The sequence below is a fragment of the Ruditapes philippinarum genome, unplaced genomic scaffold (assembly GCF_026571515.1).
Source record: "Ruditapes philippinarum isolate M1 unplaced genomic scaffold, ASM2657151v2 ctg1521_1_1_1_1, whole genome shotgun sequence".
NCBI lineage: Eukaryota > Metazoa > Mollusca > Bivalvia > Venerida > Veneridae > Ruditapes > Ruditapes philippinarum.
This window is the reverse complement of record NW_026853157.1, coordinates 142,083-165,141: the sequence shown is the minus strand read 5'-3', so window position 1 is coordinate 165,141 and position 23,059 is coordinate 142,083. Positions and strand designations below refer to the sequence as shown.

The 23,059-nt window shown below is 31.6% G+C and overlaps 3 protein-coding genes across 3 annotated transcripts; all 3 read left to right on the top strand.

Annotated features, from left to right (window-relative positions):
• Positions 1-9,921: 9,921 nt before the first annotated feature.
• LOC132735151 (FMRFamide receptor-like) lies at positions 9,922-11,596 on the top strand. Its single transcript, XM_060722067.1, has one exon. The coding sequence runs from the start codon at positions 10,471-10,473 to the stop codon at positions 11,581-11,583; it is 1,113 nt and encodes a 370-aa protein (XP_060578050.1). The 5' UTR covers positions 9,922-10,470; the 3' UTR covers positions 11,584-11,596.
• A 2,679-nt stretch (positions 11,597-14,275) lies between these two features.
• LOC132735313 (G-protein coupled receptor dmsr-1-like) lies at positions 14,276-15,950 on the top strand. Its single transcript, XM_060722258.1, has one exon. It carries the CDS (start codon positions 14,793-14,795, stop codon positions 15,948-15,950), a length of 1,158 nt encoding a protein of 385 aa, XP_060578241.1. The 5' UTR covers positions 14,276-14,792.
• A 5,263-nt stretch (positions 15,951-21,213) lies between these two features.
• On the top strand, positions 21,214-22,905 carry LOC132735284 (uncharacterized). The gene has a single exon (XM_060722225.1). It carries the CDS (start codon positions 21,534-21,536, stop codon positions 22,866-22,868), a length of 1,335 nt encoding a protein of 444 aa, XP_060578208.1. The 5' UTR covers positions 21,214-21,533; the 3' UTR covers positions 22,869-22,905.
• The last annotated feature ends 154 nt before the right edge of the window (positions 22,906-23,059 follow it).

Here is a 23,059-nt window from a genome sequence, read left to right as displayed (position 1 = left end):
TAATTCACATGCTTATTAACTATATACGTACACTGATTCAAAAATAATGTTAAAACAATGTTATGTTAAGAAATTAATGTTAAAAAATAGATATTGTAGTAAACTCGTAATACCTCGATTTCATGTTTTCATTCATAAACAAACAAGCAAGAAAATAGATTAACTTAAGACAGAACAATAATTTAATTCTAAAGATAATTAAATTATAAATAATAAATTCCATGACATCAGTGTTTTCAACATAAGTTCATACACAAATAATTTATATTCAATAAATAGAGGAGTCTTTAATATACGCTTAGTTATAACAAATTAGACTATGCAAGAAGACGGAGGTTGACAATAAGTGTTTACATTGAATTTATACATGTATGTAATATAAAAAACGTGTTTTCTTTTTGTTTTTTTATAAATCCACACGCTAAAAATAGGTCATCAGTAGTATATTTTTATAAAAATTATTGATTACAAACCTGATAAAACAAGAGTACTTACATACGAGTAACGATGAAAAAATGACATTTCATGTCCTTTATATTAAAATGTTCTGTTTCAGTGCGCTTTTCATCACTTAGTGTCCCATTTGTTCCGTTTAATGGTTTTATGGTGTTTTAAAAGTAATATTGGTTTTATCCATACCTATTTGAAATTATTATCAACATTCACTCAACAGCAATGTATTTTTATAAAAATTATTATAATTAGAAACAATTTCATTTTTAAATTATTTTAAATTAAATAGGATAGTAAACTTGTAGTGTGAAGAAGTAAACATTTCATTTCTTTCACATAGTTTATTTGTATATTATAATAAAATCTTTTTCGTTTTTCAAAAATAAAGATTTTTGTTTTGTAGGTATTATTCTTAAAACCCCATTTCGAAGAAAACATGTATAAACTATTTAGCTGTGCTTGTAGAACTTTTTAGGATTAGTAGTTAACAGAACTTTGTCGTCTGCAAAATGTTGCTTATACATACATAGCAAGTTTAAGACATTTACGCCCATTTTACTAAAGTATTAGTCCAGACAACTCATGATAAGATTTACAAAAAAATGATAAAAAGTTTTGGCGAGAGTGGTTTCCCTTGTTTTAATCAAAGTGGAGCATAAAAATAATTGAAAGTAAAATTTAAGTAAAGAAAGATTAAAACAAGATTAAGCTTTATCATATAAAGAATTATCATGTTATTCTTACAATAAATGCCAATGCATAGATCTCTGACCTGTTTAATTCTAATTATCAGATTAGTGGATACAATAATAATTTCACCACAACATGTTTGTTAATTAAAGAGCACATGTCAATGTTTGTGGTTAAATGTATTGTTATTCAAGTCAAAGGTTAGATCTATTTATATTATACAATTTTATCTATAAAGCATCTTTAATAACCGTATCAAAAGCTTGTTTCATAGTCAACGAAAACGCAGTTAATTAAATGGTTTTTCTCTCAAGAATCGGGCTGGTATTCATATAAAAGCACTATTCCTTGCCACTGGTTCTTGTTGCTGTGGCGTGTAGAAGTTGCGTTCGTGGAACGCCGCGTTTCCTTGTTAATCTTGTTAATCATATATGAAGCCTACCCCTGAGAGTCAATGAGAATTTATTTGCAATGATATTTACTCAAGTAATGCCTCAATAATTAGCCGGATAAGAATAATCACAATTCTAATAAATTAATGCTATCATACCTTTACACAACTGCTCCGGATTACAACAAGAATAAAACGATCTTATTGAACATGCTTACTAAGTATGGGGTAATAAAAGAATTTGAGTCTTTGAAATAAATAGAAACATTTCCGGTATAATCATTACGTCTATGTCTTTGCAGACTAGATATTGTTTTTGAAATTTCTTCAATTAAAAATGGCTGGCCTAAATCATCAATTTCTACAGATTCTCCTGACATAACTCTTTCTTATGTGGACTCTCCAAGTGAAGTATTCGAAACTTCTTTGACTTAAATCGTCCATAGAAATATTAATATGACCGTTTAATTGTTGTTTTCCTTTAAACATTTTTATAAACATGTATTTCCAAAATATACGTGAAATAGTTTTGCATAGACAGTTATGATGTTTTTTGTTGTTGTTGTTTTTTTTTTCTGGAATAATAATGGCTTTTAGCCTTTAGTTTACTAGTTGGGTATGAATTCATTTGCTCTAAAAAAAATCAGCTCTATAACTATAAGATGAATTTTCGTTGAAAGTCTTTATATGGCATTATAAAACAATGATTTAGCATTTTGCCGTGATTTAATTTTGTTAAAACCACAGTAACTTTGTTATTTTATGATTTCTACGTGAAAAACTTGTAACTAAAAAGATGAGACTTAGTCAGAAATAACATTAATTAATTTATTCATACATATATCAATATAACTTTAAGAAAACAGCTTATTTGTAATTTTATATTATTAATATAAGGTTCAATTTACTATTGGATTAAGGTCACCAGTTTGAAACCGATCCCCTGTCAAGCTGTGCCTGCGTACGTCACTGCTTATCTTCTTAAAAAAGTCAAACTTATACAACTCGAAGATATGTTTTACAGTCACAGAAATATGTATCATTTCCAAAAGAAAAACTCCTTTGTTATTCTAAATCAATTTATTATCCGTGTAATTTTATGTTAACAAGTCACTTTAAGCAGCGATCAGTAATAAATAGCCATCCAAACTGAGTATGTTTGCTACTGTTATACAAAGATAGGGTTTTCAACAAAATAAAATTGTATTTCTACTACAGATATTACATAGGACAATTGGATCAAAAACCAACACAAATTTAAGTATCAAAACATGTTTCGCTTTATTCAGCTTCATCTCACAACTATTATGCGTTCAATGTCATTTTCACTCTTGCATGGCACCTCAAACGGGGCGAAAATGATTACGTTCTTTAAGACTTTGCACAAAGTTAAAACAATACTTTAAAATGTCGATAGTGTGTCTTGGGAAATTACGTAAGGTTACTGCCTTAACATTATAATTGACAGCAGCCATGTATACTGTTAGTTATAAAGATTTTTGGCAGGTTATATGGCCCTATATAAATGGTTGTTTGAAAATATTACCCGAGCCGCTTTGAACATCACGATTATCAAATGAAATGCGACGTTACAGAATTGCAGTATTAAACGTCACGTTTATCCAATGAAAAGCAACGTGACAAACGTGCGGTAGTATAAATCAAAGTATTAACACGACGAAGGCAATAACGGGCAACATCGATGTTACTGCTGTTGTTGTGTGAGCAATGCTCCCATTACACATATGTCCTTTACATACACAAAGCACTAGGTGTCTTTCTTTGTTTTTACTGCTGCTGCTGCTGCCGCCGCTACTGCTGCTGCTGCTGCTGCTGTTTTTGACGGTTCTGCTACCGCTGATCGTTGTGCAACCTACAGTTTTTTCCTCTTGTATGCATCCTTTGCTGATAACTTGAAGTTTGAAAAATGAATGAATAAACGAAATTATAAAATGTTTAAAGATGATTTCCATACTAGCCAAGACAAATGGCATCTGTTAATGCACAAAAGTAATATTTGTATAATGAGTAAAGAAATGTCTTGACAAGTTGAAAATAATTAGTATTTTCTTTCTGTTTTCCTTTTACAATGTGGCCATACCACGTGAATTTGCGGGTACGGAGCACGTTGGTTTTTCACCCGATTCAGGTATGTTTTTATTTATAACTTATTTATTACTCAACCGCTTTTTATCAGATATGGCGAAAATGCGATTACCCGAAAAGTCACATGGTATGGCCACATTGTTTTATTTACTAATAGTTGTTTTTTTTAAACGTTTCCTTCGCAGAATGTCACAGTTGGCATGAATGAATATATTATCAGGATACACGTTTTGTACTAGATTTACACTAGAAAAAAATTATCAAAAACAAATTAGAAAAGGAACCTACCACCTGTGTCATCAACTGCCTTTGTACATAAACCACCATCACAATTTACTAAAGTTTCAACAGGACAACCAACTGAGCAAAAGAAACAGTCATTGTATGCCACTGTTATATATCAATTATAAACTACAATGTAAATATCATAGCTAAAACAATAGCTGTTATTTTTCACCTTTTCATGAAGACCACTTAAATATGCACTGGTTACTGGAAACAAAGTGATCCCTCGAAAGCATTGATCACAAGAAAATTACATGAAAATTGCAGACTCAGTTTGATTGAGTCTGTACATGAGGGACACCGTACTCAATTTTAAAACACTTAAAAGTGCTGAAATCAATGATCCCGAAGGACCAGAAAAATATAACAAAACTTTTTACAGCTGCCACACCTACTGATACTGTGTGCAAAATTTCATATAATTCACCCAACAACTCCGTTATTCCAGAATAATTATTTTAATTAAGGAAAGTTACCTAAATATCGGGCTAGCACAAAAGTACGATTTTCAATTTAATTTCAGAGTATATTTCTCAATTATATTTTGCATATCTTTCTGTTTTAAGTCCGTTAGATGGTCTATGTAAAGATTCCAATTTCAGTGGTTCTTTTCTAGGCTGTTGGACTTCAGTGGAATTCCATTATGTACATGTACTACAATTTATTGTATTGTCATAATTAAAGTGGTTAAAGTTGGCCATAATAACTCTTTTTTGTTCATATTTTGTAAAATCCATTGAACATAAAATTATATAAAAAATAACAGTTCTTTTTACAAATATTTTTCCATAAATTCAAGGATCTTATTTCAAATAAGTGATTATTTAATACTTCAACATTTCATCAAATGTATAAATATTTAAAGTTCTATTTCAAATACAATAAATGGAATGTAATAAAATAGAGAAAAACGGAACCTTTAAGAACGCCCAAAACGACAAAATTGAAAATGTTGCAGAGACGGTTTGATTGAGGCTTTTCATGGACGGTACTGGAAAGTGCAAGTTACTGTCCATGCACCCAGACACCGACTTAAGTAGAATTTAACATTTATTCATGGTATTGGTATAATTTTTGAATTTAAAATGGGCAGATGTGTTCATACGGCGGTTACCATACGGAAGCCTTAAAGAACGCTCATCACGGAAAAAATTTTAGAATCGGTAAGACTTGGCATTTTGAGGGTGATCAATGCAAGCTGCCGTTTAACCACATTACATTGGCTTAAAATTGTATCTGTTTAAGTAACACCTGAAAAAATATAATCATTGGAATCAATCACTTATCATGAAAATTAAGTGTTTCAATTGCAGACATGCACATATGCCACTTCTTTACCAAGCCTGCAGAGTTAACAGTCATGAATAATATATTTGCAATTAAGTCAACAAATTTATAAAGCTCAACCACGAGCAATTCGTTGCTTTAATAATATATATTCGATTTCCATTTTCAACGATTGAACAATGTTACGTTATTTTAAATTAATAGCCTCGTTTTAAGATTTTTATCTGATAAGGGGACTATAGTTACATGTATCAATTTAATAGTTTGTGGGGGAAAATACATATATTTGTCTTAGAGAAAAAATGCTACCCACATTTCATGACTTTAAAAATAACCTAAAATTAGCTTGGACTATTTACAAAAATGCAGATTTGACTGACTCTGAAATTAAAAGATGGCAAATTGTAAGATTGTTACTTGAATAAATTACACTGGTATTCTATATTTATGTGATGTATTTCTTTTAAATAAATAACTTACATACATGTGTAAAATAGATAATTTGTAAACCTTCTCTAATTAATGTGATAGAAGTTTAAGGTATTTTTATGATAATTTATTTGTAAATATTACAATGTGATATGCATGTATAAATAATGTAAGGTATGAGGGGGATGACCCCGACCATCTCATACCTATTACGGGGTAAATAAACGGGGTTACCCAGTTGGGGCCTCAAAAAAGTTGTTGTTTTTTGTTTTGTTTTTTTTTTCTTCTACGTTGTTGTTGTTTTTCTCTTTCTGTTCTTTTTTCAAATCTGCATAACGCATATCGACCATTTAATTTTTACACCATTTAAATTAAAAAGTGCATGGTAATATTAACTATCTGTCATCTCAAAATTATTTCGTAAAAACATTTAACCACATTTTTAACAGGTCACCTACATCTTAGTTATTGTCTAAGTAAATATAGACTAAGTAAATACAGAAAAAAGATTATTGGTCAATATATTTTATAGATTGTTTGAAAATTTTGTAACTTTATCGCAGAAAAAAGTCAGGTCTGAAATATGTCAAAGTTAGTCAACCGCTAATTTGATATTTTATAGCAAATAGTACTGCACTTTTACATAGGTAAATAGTTGAAATAAGTGCCAAGAATTTTCTTGAACTTTGAATTATTATAAGAAAGCATAATAAAAACAAGTTCCTGTTAACAGTTGCGTGTTCCAATACACCACTTTTTGAGTAATCTGCCAATAAAAATGAGTTTGTAGCTCATTTTCAAAAGCAGATCATTCAAAACCGTGGCAAGATTGTTTTTTATTATTTACAGATATTATTATTCCCTTGTAGGTTGCAATATTTGTTGAACTTTTATGTAATTTTTTAATACTATAGCTGCTAATGGTAAAAGGTAGAAATTGTCCCAAAGTTTTTGCTCCCCATTGTTTCAACATGTTTAATATGCAATATATTAATGTAGTATGCATAGTATATTGGCTGCTGTATTATAGTATATTGGCTGCTGGATAGAATTTTTTAACGCTTTGCAAAGTAACTAAAACGAGATAACAATAAATAAATTATACAAAATAAGTTATCAAAATGCTTAATTTTTAGCACGTTGTCTCGAAAATGACCAAAAAAAGAGCAAAAAATGTCGCATTCTGATCGATTACTCAAAATGTACTATAGTGACATAAATTTGTTTTCAATTATCATTTTGTTCAATCATGTATTGCTTACAAGTAAGATAGTCTCAGTTCAGGTATTGTTGATTTTAATACGAAAAATAACAAATCAAGAAGATCTTATATTGTCCGTTTTTATGAAGATACCCTGACGATCGATATGTCCTAACTAAAGGAGTGCCCGTAAGATGGAGTATCACTGTATATTTCTGCAGAAGACATGAAAACATGAAAAGGACGATCAGAATATAGTTGAAATATAACTTTTTATGTACTAACATGAGAAATCTTACCTGATACACGAGTCAGCGTTATTCCAAAAACAAGTGCTGCTGTATAGAAATTACTCATATTAATATTTCTAACAATAGGTTTCAAATTATCAAAAAGGCTTTTTCTTTTCTCCTTCGGCTATTATTAATCAAATCATACTTAAAAAGACCACTTTATCTAGTGGAAACATAATAATAATTTTGATATATCATTAAGTTATGTAATGGTAAATGCCTTTAATTAGTTTATTCATCCGTGGGTGATTTTTCCCTATCTACACTAATTACAAAATAACAATGTAAATTTGCATAAGCAGACATGATGAACAAATGAGTATTCGTTCTCTCTATAGTGTCAAATTCAAGGCTAAAACACCACACTAAATATCCCTCTAAAGACCATTGTATGATTAAATGATATAATCTCGCTTTTGCGGCCAACGGAATGAAAATCTTTTTAAAACAACTTATTCATCACAGATTTATATACGATAATGAATGAAAAATGGTAAGTATCGGCGAAAAAAAGGATATTTGTCTATTGTGTGACCGTTATTTCTGCAAGCGTCTAGAGGTACTGCTCCGATCCTGAATTGTAAATTCCAATTCAACAGAGATCTTGCGTTCATAATCTCTGATTCCCTTCCAAAATTCCATTATGTTTAGTTCCGCCAATTGTTTTCTCGTTAAGGGCACACGCTTTCTATTACTTGGGGACCATACGCCGCTTTTCATGGAATTACACTACCGTGCCACATTGAAGGTTCCATGATAACCGCCGTATGAACACATCTCCGGATGTTTCTAAATTCAAAAACCAGTTTCATGTTTAAATGTTGAATTCTGCTTAAGCCGGTGCTACGGGAGGGACGTGGGCGGTAGTTAGCCCTTGACAACAGACCCAATCAAACTGAGCCTGCAACATTTTCAATTTTGTCGTTTTTGGGACTTTCTTTAGGGATTCTTATTTTCTCTAGTTGCGAATTATTCATTAAATACGATAATACACACGTCTTTGTCTGCTTAAGGAGTCAAGCTGTTGTTGTTGTTAGTTTCTTTCTAAAGTAAACAACTGAATCCGTTCGTCCTTAAACCTCAAATTTTTAAAGATTTCAAATTGACAGTTGTTCGGGTTTTGCTGTACACAAAGACGGTAATTTTAAGAAACGCTTTTAACATGTTATCTACTAGTATGTGATAAATAGTCTAGATATAATAAAATTAAACACGCAAGTACTGACTGGACGAGAGGTCGTTTTTTGGGGTGTTTTTTTGGTGTCCAATTGTATGCCGATTACTTGAAAAGCGTAGTGTTTAAATCGTTTATTAATTGTGTTATTATACATATATAATTAAAATTTAGATAGATAAATTTTCATAAAATCATGAATGCACTATGTGCTAAAATACTGTTAATATCTCTCCGCAGTTTGCTTTTATTTCAATTGTTTTAACTGTTAACTACAGATGAAAAATACTCTTTAACGGTGATCAACAAGGCAAAATGGTATATGCTACGTCTTATTGAACGAAAAGATACCGTGTCCAATAATATTAAATAAATGTATATTTTCATAAAAGAACACACATAAACGTAAAACAGATACAAGGACATTTACTGTATATAACAGCAATTAACGTTGTACATGCTCATGTTTCATAATATATTTATTTCAATTCTAAGTTTCAGTGCGTTCTTCATTACAGAGTAAAAATAATGATTTTCCATTAGTTCCGTATAATGATTTTGTGCATTTTTAAGTATCATTGCATGAAAATGTAGATAGATCTCAGGTTGGTGGATTATCTTAAATGAGTAACAAACATTTTTATTGGTTTATATCCTAAATACGATGCTCAAATTAAGATTTATCAATTTTGTAAAGCCCAAAAAGCATTATTTTTAAAGATAATACCGAATTTAACATTTCATGTAAATAAAGGGAGGTAATAAAAAATTTATTTTCCATAAAGTCTAAGTCATATATCACATCTTGCGATATTGGCAATGGCTATATTTTAGCGAATCATAATTAGCACTGTTGCCGTTTACGATTGTTTAGGGGCTTTCTTCTAGTAGCACGACATCTCCCTATTTGATAGAAATACATGACGCCTGAGTTTAATCCGATACAGCAAATACAAGACATAATATATCGTTGCTTTACTCTGTTTTCAAACGTATCAATTCTGATTTATACACAAATTCTTGGTCAAATAAAATAAATGGTTATACTTTTATTTGAATATAAATTGTAAATTTTAACAGTGACTATAGGCACGCGATCAGATATGATAAATGTATGCCTGCCTTTAACAAGGAAAATTATGATGCATGTATAAGTTATGATGTTCGAGTGGTTAACGCGTCTGATAAGTAATCTAATGAACGCTTGCCGCATGGGGTTCAAAATCCGTCAGGGGCAAGTCGTTGTTTCCATGAGCAAGAAATTTTACACTCATTGCTCAGTACTGGTTGGTTCTAGGAACGGATTCGAAAGTATGTCAATAAGCTAATAGCTTCCTACACAATCCAACTAAAATAAATTCTGAGTGTATAAAGTTTAGCCAGAAATACTCCATGAATGAATTATGTACCTGGGCTATGATAAACACACGGGTACTTCAAATGTAGTAGTTGCGATAAGTGTTAAATAAATAATTACAAACAAACACTGAAGTAGTGAAATTCATATGAAAATAGCAAGTCTCTAGTGAGATACTTCTCATAGTGGAAACTTTAAAAGGGTGTGATTATGGTGCGTTTGTTGCATATTTCACAGTTAGCTGACTGAGCAGATTCATTTTTTAAAGAATCCGAACATGTTTTAAAACAAACACAATGTAGAAAATAAATAACATTATGTAACTTTAGCAAGGAAAAGGTTTCAATGAACTTATAATAGAACAAATATTAACAACATATAAAAGTGAATACTAAGCTTTATTGGTGTGAGTAAAATTACGGATATTCGCAAAGTGATATTAATTGATTTTGCTAAATTTGTAGAATAAATTTCTAAATTGTTTATACAAAATACTAGTGTGAGTTGAACATTAGATTAACAAACAATGTGTTTATTAATTGGCAAACGACAAAAGGCATATGTATAAGTTACCTGATAAGAATAAACTAGTTTAAATATTTGTATCTGCCATATAACACGCATACCCAAATCTACAAATTATTAAAACATTGACAATTTTCTTAACAATTTGCATTATAACAATATTGACAATAGCAAAGAATAAAATACTAAATTCGGAAAGACATATGATATATTTACTTCGGTGTGTTTTTGTGTAGAAAGGAGTCATTAAAAAGCTAAATTGTATTAATTTCTGAAACTATGAATGTCACGGAAAAAACTCTTGAAGACTTTAGACAGTACAATATAGGGAACTTTCTTTGGATTTATGTTTCACCAATTCTTATAATAGTTGGGACATTTGGGAACATTCTATCCATATGTGTTCTCCTGCGTCCAAAATTACGTTGCTCGACAACAATGTTTTATCTAACTTGTTTAAGTTTTGGTGATTTGTTTACACTGTACACTGGATTGTTACGTTACTGGATAAGTAAAGCTTTCGATGTGGACGTGAGACATTTTTCAAACGCCACTTGCAAGATTCATGCGTTCTTAGTGTACTTATCCCTGGATTTCACTGTTTGGATTCTGGTGTCTGTGACAATAGATAGATGTTTGCGGGTGTCCATGCCATTCAAAGCTAAGATTATATGCACTCTGAAAAGATCGCGCTATGTAATAGCTGTTATCTTATTTTTGCTGGTCATCAAGAACATGCATTTCCTTTGGAACCTTCAACTTGTCGATACGTCGGAATGTGATGCCAAAACGGAAGCAGTCAGTAACCTTTTGAAATATGTTTGGCCATGGATTGATTTTTCAACATTTTGTTTGATTCCGTTTTCCATTATGATAGCATGCAATATCAAAATCATTTACAGAATCATCCGTTCTCAAAAGAAGCTGAACAAACACAAAGATTATTATCGGACACCAACTTTAAAACCTAAGCATGATAGCCCGTTATCACAGGATAATAGTTCTGAAAAGTCTGTTCAGTCGACGTCCATGATGTCACAAATGACGTCACATCAGACATCGCAGCAAACGTCACGTGTCAAAAAACGTTCATCAGCACGAAGGATTTCCTCACTGACAGCTATGTTACTGACTGTTAATTGTGTTTTCCTTTTAACAACATCGCCAATTCAAGCGTTTTTGATTGGAAAAGAATATTGGTATTCTGATAAAACACCAGAAGAAAAAATTGCCTGGTGTAATTTTTGGCGGGCTGTTGTGAATATGTTGCAATATACTAACAACGCTGTACATTTCTTTCTTTACTGTTTGACAGGTCCGATATTCCGAAACGAACTGAAGACGATGCTCCTTGATATTGTAAAAGGACAGTCTGGTGGAACAAAAGTTTAAATGATAAATATTACTGAAAACTTTCATTATGATATAACTATAGATTCATATTGGAGATGATTAATTATTAATTATTATTTGAATACATTACTTATCTTTATTTATCTGACCACTTGCCGGTAGTGATAGATTACGGCTTATGTTTCAGTTTTACAAATTCAACGATTTCAACCTTGTGAATTTATGATTTCATGTTCTAATCACATATCAACGTTTTCACAACATGAGCATTTACTTTACTATTTCAACTTTATAAATTCACGCTTTTATGATCTTAATTTCATAAATTCGGGTTTTTACGTCTGCATGAATTCTCAAAATTGCAAATTAAAGAAAGTGAATGCGTGTAGTTATAATTGTGTGTATATTTAATGAAATTAAAATCCAGCAGAAAATTGTAAGTAATTCCTTAAAGGTACAGTGCTACTTGTAGAAGCCATATTTATCTCTTATAACTACCAACTTGCATAACAATAACACATTATCAGCAGAATATTCTAAGTACCGTGACTGTAAGCTGATAAGCCTCAAAATTGTAAAATAAAAGTTCATATTCACGGACAAATACGACGGTGAGTCAAAATGTAATGCAATATGAAGTATATTATCTAATTTGGCTGGTGATTCGTGTGTTTGTATAAACAATGCTATGCTTCAAAGTATCTCCTTTAAATGGTGCCCAAATCATAATGTGTAGTCAACCGATTAAGAATTTTATTGACATACAGGCGTAACTTCATCAAACGTATGGCCAGTGAACACTCAGTTAATGGTGCTGAAATACGTGCAGACATAAAGGCACAAGCAGAACGCAAAAAATTCTGCTTTTTATGGTTATAATTATATTTGTATTATTTATCGCAACAATAAAGTATTAGTAATATAGCTACTGTGATTGATTTATTTTCAAGAAAAAAACTTTCTTAAATATCCAGCGTAATCTCCAGACGTAGCACCCTGTGACTTTTTCCCATCTCCTAGACTGTCAAAAACACCTTGCAGGTCAATGCTTTCTGAGTAGAAATGGTCATTGATTGGCCATTTGTCCGTTATTGAAGGTATAGCTAAGGATGACACTGTTAAAGCGTTTAAAAATGTAATTAAACATCTATATTTCTGTAGCAAACGATTATTTGGAAGCGTTGTTATCACTTCAGTATGTTGTTTTTCTGGTCATTCGGGACAATTGAATCCTGCACCTTTGAGTGCAGAAAATTGAGTACCGCTCAGGCCGGTGAAAGGGGCATGAGGGATGTTAGCAAATTGTTTAGTGTTACTTTATTGACCATATTGCATTACACACCCTCGTAACTAAAAACAAAACGGAAACGTCAACCCTCAATTTATTTCGCTCAAAATGTGTCTGTTATCGTTTAAAGGAAAAAATGTAAATAAGATAAATGACGAAGTATTCATGCCGCCGATGCATCTACATGAAAGCTGGAAAAAAAGATCTTATTAAGGCATATATGTAATTTGGAGAGGAGTTTTGCTAGCGAAATAGTGACAAATATTTACAATCGTGTTTGCATTATTTCTGGAAATTTTTCAGTCGTATGTAAGATTTCTTAACTCTTCAAAATCTACCAACTTATGAGTTCATGTGAACAATAGCCTTCTAATAAAATGGCTCAAAATCTGATGATTCTCTAAATTCATAATGCAGCTTTGCTGGTACATAGTAGACAAAAGATACAGTGAAAAATCAATTGGGGAAAAACATTTGAACAGTAAACAGTTTATGAGAGACTTTTTCCAAAACTATACATATATGAACAGTGGCATTAAACATTATATTATAACAAGCATTCATTACATTTAAATCATTATGCATCATTCCATTTAGACCTCAGTCCGTATTCCTTTGGCAGTGCAGGTGAAAGCAGGGACACCGAGCCAAAGTCTTATCTGCTGTTTATTCTGGCATTGCCTCGTCAATAAGATGGTTTTACACAGGCATGGAAATAGCAAAGAACATATCCAAGCATTTATCGGTGATTTACATTATCTTCCTTTCCTGTCTGACGTATTTCGAAATCATCTTTAATAATGGCAGAAGAATGAGTATTTATTTCTAAATAGAATGATAGTGCAGTTCACTCCTGTTATCGAATTTATTATTAATGTATATCCATGAAGTCCAAAAATACTTAAGACAAAATAAATAGGACATTTATGAGAAAAGTGTTTTAGTCCATGAATACTTGGGTCCAATTTAAAGCAAACACTTACTCATTGCATGCAACCTTGCTGCAACCTTTGTCGGTCATCTATAGATAAGACCCATAAAACTTTGAACAACCGACTTCATTATCCACTCTACAAACTTAGGAAGTAATAATTTGAAAATAAAACCAAACTTGACAACACGATTGTAAATATTTATGGCGGCAATAGGCACGCGCTAAATAATGGTAATCATAAATGATAATTTTATACCATTAACAATGAAAAGCGTGTTGACTAAGCTGGTCAGAAACATTTATGTAACGCTAGATTAAATAAACGGGTACTCAGAATACACTGATTGCGAACCGTTGTGTTAAACTGATATAAACAAAAGGCGTAATAAAACAGTCGAGTGGTAGTGTTGATATGCAAATGTGAACAATCAAATCTTCGTTGGGATACGATTTATGGAACCTTATACCAGCGCAAATTAATTGAGTTTCAGACATCTTTTGTAGTGAATGGAGTTACGGAATCATATTCAAATATTTCCGAACATTTTAAAAGCCGGAAAATGTGCTCAAAATTGTGGATGTATCTTATGAACAAACAGTTTCAATAGTATGTAAAGATAAGATTTAAAACAAAATGAAAACGTTAATTTAAAGATTCAATAAAATATCATGACGGTTTATCAAAAACCTGAAACAATTTGATTTCGCTACCTTAAAGTTATTTTTTTTTAAGTTATGATTTTTCGAATTGAATAAACAAGACACAAATATTTATTGGGCATAAAAAAGATCGCTGAAGTATATGATATGATATTACACAGGATTAAGACATGTCAAGAAATAAAGAATAAAGAATGCGCAGACCTTCGTTGCAATGTGTTTTGAAAGGTTACGTTACAATGTGCATTGACAGTTTTATGACATTTATAGGACATTCGGACAATATAATGACATATTAATTACGTATCGTATTTTTTGATGTGCAAAACAACTTACTAAATGGAATAATTTAATGATTTTACAGCTATGAACACCACGGAGAAAGAACTTGAAGACTTTAGGCAGTATAACATAGGAAACTATCTTTGGATTTATGTTTCACCAATTCTTATAATAGTTGGAACATTTGGAAACTTTCTTTCAATATGTGTTCTCCTACGTCCAAAATTACGTTGCTCGACAACAATGTTTTATCTAACTTGTTTAAGTTTTGGTGATTTGTTTACACTGTACACTGGATTATTACGTTACTGGATAAGTAAAGCTTTCGATGTAGACGTGAGACATTTTTCAAACGCTTCGTGCAAGATTCATACGTTTTTAGTCTACTTGTCCCTTGATTTTACTGTCTGGGTATTGGTGTCTGTGACAATAGATAGATGTTTATCAGTATCGATTCCATTCAGAGCAAAGATCTTGTGCACTTTGAAAAGAGCAGGCTGGGTTATAGCAGCTATCATAGTTTTCTTGGTCATCAAGAACATGCATTTCTTTTGGAACCTTCAACTTGTAAATACCTGGGAATTCAGGTGTGATGCCAAAACGGAAGCTGCCAATAACTTTTTAAGATATGTTTGGCCATGGATTGATTTTTCTACATTTTGTTTGATTCCATTTTCAATCATGATAGCATGCAATATAAAGATTATTTACGAAATGGTCAGTTCTCAAAAGAAGCTTGATAAACACAATGATTTCTATCGGACACCAAATTTAGCAACAAAGCTTGATAGCCCGTTAACACGGGAAAGTAATTCTGATATGGCCGTTCAGTCCATGACGATGCAGGACACAACGCAAACACGGGAAATTACGTCACAAATGACATCACAACAAACATTGCGGCAGACGTCACAGGTTAGAAATCGTTCACCTGCACGGAGGATTTCTTCACTTACAGCTATGTTACTGACAGTTAATTGTGTTTTTCTTGTAACAACATCACCAATTCAGACATTCTTGATTGGAGAAGAGTATTGGTATTCAGATAAAACACCAGAAGAAATAGCCTGGCATAACTTTTGGTGGGCTGTTGTTAATATGTTACAATATATCAATAATTCAATTCATTTCTTTCTATATTGCGTAACCGGTCCGAGATTTAGAAACGAACTGAAAAGTATGTTTCTGAGGAAGCATAAGATATCTGTTGTAAAAGAACCATCTGGTGGAACTGAAGTCTAACTATTAAAGTGAAATGGTCTTAAAAGGAAGGTCTGCATAAAAAAGAATAATTATGGTTAAAGAATGTAGTATCAGACATAACAACTAACCATAAAAGAATTATTTATGGATGTCTGTGGCACGTAAGACACATGATCCGATATTATATATAATTATATAGCAGAAAATAGTGTGTTCTAGAACTAAATATCATTGTTCAACATATAGATGTTCTTACAAAATCACTTTGAACTTTACAAACATTTGTGAGCAATATTTCATAGGAACAGATCTGATGTTTTGATCAATATTTATATTATTTATGAAAATTGTGCACTTTGTAGACTAATTTACTTTAATATTTCATAATATTATCACAGAATCCTATATAATATAAGCTGTTTATCCATCTCCCAGAAATTGTCAGTTGAATTAATTGTAATTTTCTTACGTGTTACTTGTAATAAACTAAAGATCTGCAACCCTCAACATTAATATCGAAATGTGTTCACTCTGTATATATTTGCTTTTGTATATCCCGATAATGTAATTTTATGATTTGTTTGAGAATATAGAAAATGTTTTGATCAGGTTAACCTTGACCTGTTTTGTTTTACCTTTGGCTTTTCGGTGTATGACAAAAGCCTCTTAACTGTCATATAGTAATAGATTAGTATTTCTTTAAAAAAAAACGTCATGGAACAGCTATTATAATACCAACATTTTATACATACTTGTATATTAATTTAAGTGTGCAATTCTTTAATGCATTCAATAAGTGTGCAGTTTACAAAACATTAATACTTTAATTTGCAATTTATAAGTAGCTGTTGAAGGTATAATAAATTTCCAGTAAACATTATCATTTAAAAAAAAATAATTATCGCTTTTTGTTGCATTGATTCTGGAAATAATGTTTGCACTTTAGAACAAAAATGCATTGATTTCGGCACTGTTAAAAATTGACTACCGCTCAAGCTGATGCTAGAGGGCGTGAGGGATGTTGCACTTTTCCATAATCCCTCATGTACAAACTCAATAAAACCAAGTCTGCAATTTTCAAGTTATTTTGCTGCTTTTGGTGCTTCCGATGGATATTTTTTTTTCTGATATTTATCAATTTTAAGAATAAATATGTGAGAACATGTGATCAAAAGAAATACTTGTGGTCGGCGTTAAACCACTATATCTTATATGTTATGTAATATTTTAAAGAAATGATACCTTCGAAATATTCCATTTTTAATATATAGTTCTAAATAAAGGAAAATATCAATTAGACTGCCTAAAATACTTATTGTCCATGAAATTTAATAACTTTTAAAAAATGTAATAAGCTTCATTCCGTAATTATCAGGGTAGTAATATGTTGAGAAAATACAAAATGTCACATGCATTGTGGATATTTATAATACTCTTACATTAATTCTATAAATATTATTAATATATATTAATATATAATATATTTTATTTATTTATTTCTGTTTTGACCAATACAAGTACAGTTAGCACATTTTATAAAATATGTCTACTTAAAGTTTGCATTCGCCTATTTTCTTTAATTACAATGTGTACATTTCAAACAATTTTTTCCTTATTATTATTAAATTGGTATTCTTTATTTACTATAGACCAATAAAACCACAAATGCACCAAACAGACAGGAAGTTTCAGTTTTCAGATTAATTTCATAGACCTTTGTTTATAATTACTATCGAACTGGTCTCTTGCACTTCCATTCAATTATTTAATTAATATTTTATTCTATCTTTATTGACATTTAGTGTTACTTTATTGGTAAACAATAGGTCAAACTGTCCGTATAAACATCGATTTTACCACAGTACTACTGCGTGTCGATCATTTAATCAAATAAGACAAATTTGTCCCAACAATCAAATCACTTGTCATTTATTGTTTTATACCCAGTCATAAATACTGAAGACAGTTTATTACTGCTTACGCCAATTTATTATTCTTTTCGCCAATTTATTACTACTTTCACCTAGTTGAAATACTACTTACAAAATACGTGACAATAAATGTTTGATCTACTTTTTGTATTTAACTGTTTGTTATACATCTTCAGAAATAATAAAACATCCTGGTGAGCTGTTTTATATAAGAAATTTCAAACAAGAGATAGGTCTAAGGGGAAATGTTAGAATTTATTAAACCGATTTAAGTCTTGCCATATCACTGTTTTATGCTTTTTATAATAATTACATTTAATGTTCTTCGATTTTGCGTCGGAACAGTATAATCCAATACAGAAAATGACAACAGCAAAATATAGTAACTGAGAGGGACACAAAACTGCAAAAACAAACGCAATAAAACTTTGACATTATCCTTCATTATTCAAAACGCTTGCGATATTTATGTGGCAATAGGCAGTAAACGAGTACTAATGGAGAAACAACTTAAAAGATGCATGAGTTGAAAATTATAAATGTATAAAACTTATATGTATTCGTATGTTGTTGATGCTATCTGGTAGAAATATTCAACATTTGAGCCGTGTCACGACAAAACCAACATAATGGGTTTGCGACCAGCATGGATCCAGACCAGTCTGCGCATCCGCGCAGTCTGATCAAGGCTTACAAACCCCATCACAAGTAGAGAAACTGATAGCGAACAGCATGGATCCTGATCAGACTGCGCGGATGTGCAGGCTGGTCTGGATCCATGCTGGTCGCAAACCAACTATGTTGGTTTTGTCATGACGCGGCTCAAATGTATAAAACTTGTACATACTCGTATGTTGTTGATATTATCTGATAGAAATATTCAAGATTTATTTTAAAGTAATTATGAGAATATAACTTATGTTGGTGGTGTTGGTTGTTAACTCTCTGAATTTTGACAGTAAGTTACTTTGAATTTACCAGAGAACAGTTCAGCCTGCGTTTCGTACTGGGCAGGCTGTCAAGTAGTTTACCAGTACTGCTTACCTTGCAAGGAATTGATAAGTTATGTACGTACCAGAGCAAAGGTACGGTTCGAATGACCGTAGTAACGGTTTCATGATCAATCACAGTGAAAGAGACCTACACCATCCGGGAATCAAACTTTTTTCAATCAAAAAGATTTCAAAGTGCTGCAACTTCTCAATGGATTGAGATAGTCAAAGGCTCTTCAGCGTTGGCTACACGTTACCTTATGATTGACCTGGGGTCATTTTAGCATCTCACAAGTCCAAATTTTCTTTTGGATAGGGGCGGCGCCGAAAAAGTTGTCACTTTTTTAAACAACATTTCTTAAACAAAAACAAGTGTTGGGGGCCTAAATAAGGCATTTTTTCACCATTTGAGACAACTTATTTGGGATGAAAAAGGCGTTAAAAGGCGTGTATATAGAGTAATGGGTTAACAGGACACCAAATATAAACAGAAGCATATCTTTAGCATAATGGCCCTTTAATTGTGCCATTTTCTTACATAAAATGTAAAAAAAATAATTTTATTATTTATAGCATCTGTAATTAAAGCGGAAGTGTTGTAATTCAGCATAAGGTGACTTAACAATTTTAATATACAAAGTGGGATTGAATTCGGCACTCGGAATTATCACTCATGAACTGACATTTAGTTTTAAGCTTTTTATACTTGTTTTCAATGCCCTCGAACGATGTCACCTTTCCAGAGGCTTGAGCTTGCTTTTTGGCCGTCCTTAAAATGTTGAAATATGCACTGGTTTAAGTACTTCACAGAAAGTGACGAGTGCATACATAATATTAAAATGCCTACTTTGAAAACTCGAGATGCATGTATATCGCTTGTTTCTAAATGTATCTAAACAAAAATAAATGATCAAATTAAAACTGTTCCAGCGCATAACTGATTGCAATTAAATGCATGTACCACAAATGGCACCCTTTAAGAATCATTAAAAATGACGATAATATTATGCATACATGTACATCTACATGTAAATGATTGATAAGTAAAGATAAAAAAGAGGCAAGCCCAGGAGCAAATAACAAAAACTGTACTCTCCATGATTTTACAGAACCCCATTGCAGCTCTTTTTAGATTTTAACTCTTATTCAAAGAGAAGTGTGGGCGTAGCTGGTGTTAGTAAACGCAATTAAAACACGATGCATATTTTAAAACGAGGCAATTTGTAAACTACAAATAGATATTCACCGTTCTAATCAGGCGCGCCTAAGGACTTTGCATATTGAAATAGCACAGAAATAATATAAAATTCCGGTATTGTTAATTATATATGTATATATATAATTAAATGATAGAGACGCAAGTTGCATTAAAGTTCATGTTTGTACTAGACATTGATTTCAGCGAATGTTTTTGTTTGCTATTTAGCCATGCTATCAAGCCAGTCAATTTTCCCAGAATGAAAACAAATTGATCTTACTTATAATAAATAAAATTACCTTTATATCAAGAGCCTCGTTTTCAGATTTGTTTATCGGATTCAGGGAATATGAATGAGAATCTACTGATTGATTATTGGAAATCTACACTAAAAATATATACCAATTAAATCTACACCATTTTAAAGAAAAGAATGTCATAATATAAAGGAAAATTTCAGTTGTTTCGTATACTAAATTTCTTAGCACCACCATGAAACTAGATAAGTACTTTTCTAACAATTTCAATTTTGACTTTACCTGTTTATGTAGCCTACTATATTAAAATCATAATGAAAAACCTATAAAATGTCATATCAAAATAATGTCAGTTTTATGTCGAATACCGGTTATGACGAATCTAGGATTGTGACAGCTATTGCACTTTTACATTATCTCTCATGAACAAGTCGAATCTGCATATTTCATTTAATTTTAATTGTTATCATTGTTTGAGAGGAATCTTCCGTTTTCAAGATATTTGTGGGAGTTGCCTAGTAAGAAATGATTTAATTTAAAAGATAGTATGTATGCACTATTATATAAACAACTTGTTCATATCGCAAAACAGGATTTGAAAATATGATTATGGGAGTTGCCTACAAAGAAATTATTTAATGATAGTATGTATACACTGTTATGTATTTAAAGAACTTGTTCATACTTACTGCAAAACAAGTTTTGAATATAAGATTATTATAACATTACTTTTATCTATTTAATTTACGTTGGCGTTTAGGATAAAAGATCATTGTTAGAAGCACTTACCAATAACCAAGTAGACGAATCACTTAATGACTTATGTCCGTCTCTCAGAAATACAGATATTCATCACGTAATTAATTTATAATATAAATAGATGTTTTCATGTGTATATCATTGTTAGCAAGAGATTTATAATATACATACCTAAATTTATAAAGATTAATTACAGTTTTAATTGGATAAACTGGAGGATTATCTTAATTCTTTTATTAATTTTATGCTGTAGTGTGTATATAATGTGAGATGTTAAGACTACTGATCAAAGTTTTTCAACCGCTATATACAACAGATGTGAATTGACTAATTTATTTAATAAATAGGATATTCGGACAAACAACATACATATTTAGTTAAATAGAGAACTTTGATAAAATATTAAGCTTGATCAGGTTCCTAAATATACCCGTTACAGGGATCGTACCTTTATAAGCAACGCGATTTAATGATTTTATTCAGCTATGAATGAAACAGAGAAAGATCTTGAAGACTTTATACAGTACAATATAGGGAACTTTCTTTGGATTTATGTTTCACCCATTCTTATTATATTGGGCACTTTTGGTAATGTTATGTCCATATGTGTCCTCCTGCGTCCAAAATTTCGCTTTTCAACAGCAATGTTTTACCTGACCTGTTTAAGTTTTGGTGATTTATTTACACTGTACACTGGATTGCTACGTTACTGGATAATAAAAGCTTTCGATGTGGATGTGAGGAGTTTTTCCAACGCTTCTTGCAAGATTCACGCGTTCTTAGTCTACTTATCCCTGGATTTCACCGTCTGGGTTCTGGTCACCGTGACCATAGATAGATTTTTATCGGTATTCGTTCCATTCAAAGCACGGATTTTGTGCACATTGAAAAGATCAGGCTTGGTAATAGCCGTGATTATTTTTCTCTTGGTCGTGAAGAACATGCATTTCTTTTGGAACGTGGAGCTTGCCGGATCCTTGGAAATAAGGTGTGGTAGCAAACCAAATGATTTTATGAAAGATATTTGGCATTGGATTGATTTTTCAACATTTTGTTTTATTCCGTTTTCAATTATGGTAGCGTGCAACGTAAAAATAATCTACGAAATGACCAGTTCCCAAAGAAAACTTGGATTCTTTCGAACACCAACATTAGCACCAAGGCTCAGTAGCCCATTGGCACGAGATGCTCATTCAGATCTGAACGCTCAATCTATGACGATGCTAGACACAACGCAAACAAGTGAAATGTTGTCACAAGAGACATTACCACGGACACCATCTTTAGCAACAAAGCTTGATAGCCCGTTAACACGAAGAAGTAACTCAGATTTGACCGTTCAATCCATAACAATACACGACGCAACGCAAACAAGTGAAATGTTGTCACGTGAAATTACGTCACAAATGACGTCGCGGCAGACATCGCGGCAGACGTCAAAGGTCAAAAATCGTTCACCAGCTCGAAGGATTTCTACACTTACAGTTATGCTTCTAACAGTAAATGGTGTTTTTCTCATTACAACATCACCAATCATGGTGTTTTTGATTGGACAAACGTATTGGTTTTCTGATGAAACACAAGAAGAAATAGCCTGGCAGAATTTCTGGTGGGCTGTTGTTAATATTTTACAGTATATTAACAATTCTATTCATTTCTTTCTATACTGCTTAACAGGCCAGAGGTTTAGAAAAGAGCTGAGGGTTATGCTGAGAAATCATAAAATAACTATTAAAAAAGGAACAACTCGGAGATTACTAGTAATTAATAACGTTTTAAATCATATAAGACTTCGATTCTCACGTGTTTTATCAAATTAACTGTGTATAACCTTACATCCAGATCTTTTTTTTTAAACTACATGTACACTAATCATATTTCTTTTCTTCGTGAAATAATCTTCTTCTTGTTTTCTGTTGTTTTTGTTGTTGTTGTTTCTGCTTTTTTGTTGTTTTTTGTCGTTGTTGTTGTCTTTATTTTAATTTGGACTTGAGTAAATTGAATTGCGTGG

Bases quoted from the DNA above. Each gene is read 5' to 3' on its own strand.
- LOC132735151 (XM_060722067.1), top strand. From the start codon at position 10,471: ATGAATGTCACGGAAAAAACTCTTGAAGACTTTAGACAGTACAATATA.
- LOC132735313 (XM_060722258.1), top strand. From the start codon at position 14,793: ATGAACACCACGGAGAAAGAACTTGAAGACTTTAGGCAGTATAACATA.
- LOC132735284 (XM_060722225.1), top strand. From the start codon at position 21,534: ATGAATGAAACAGAGAAAGATCTTGAAGACTTTATACAGTACAATATA.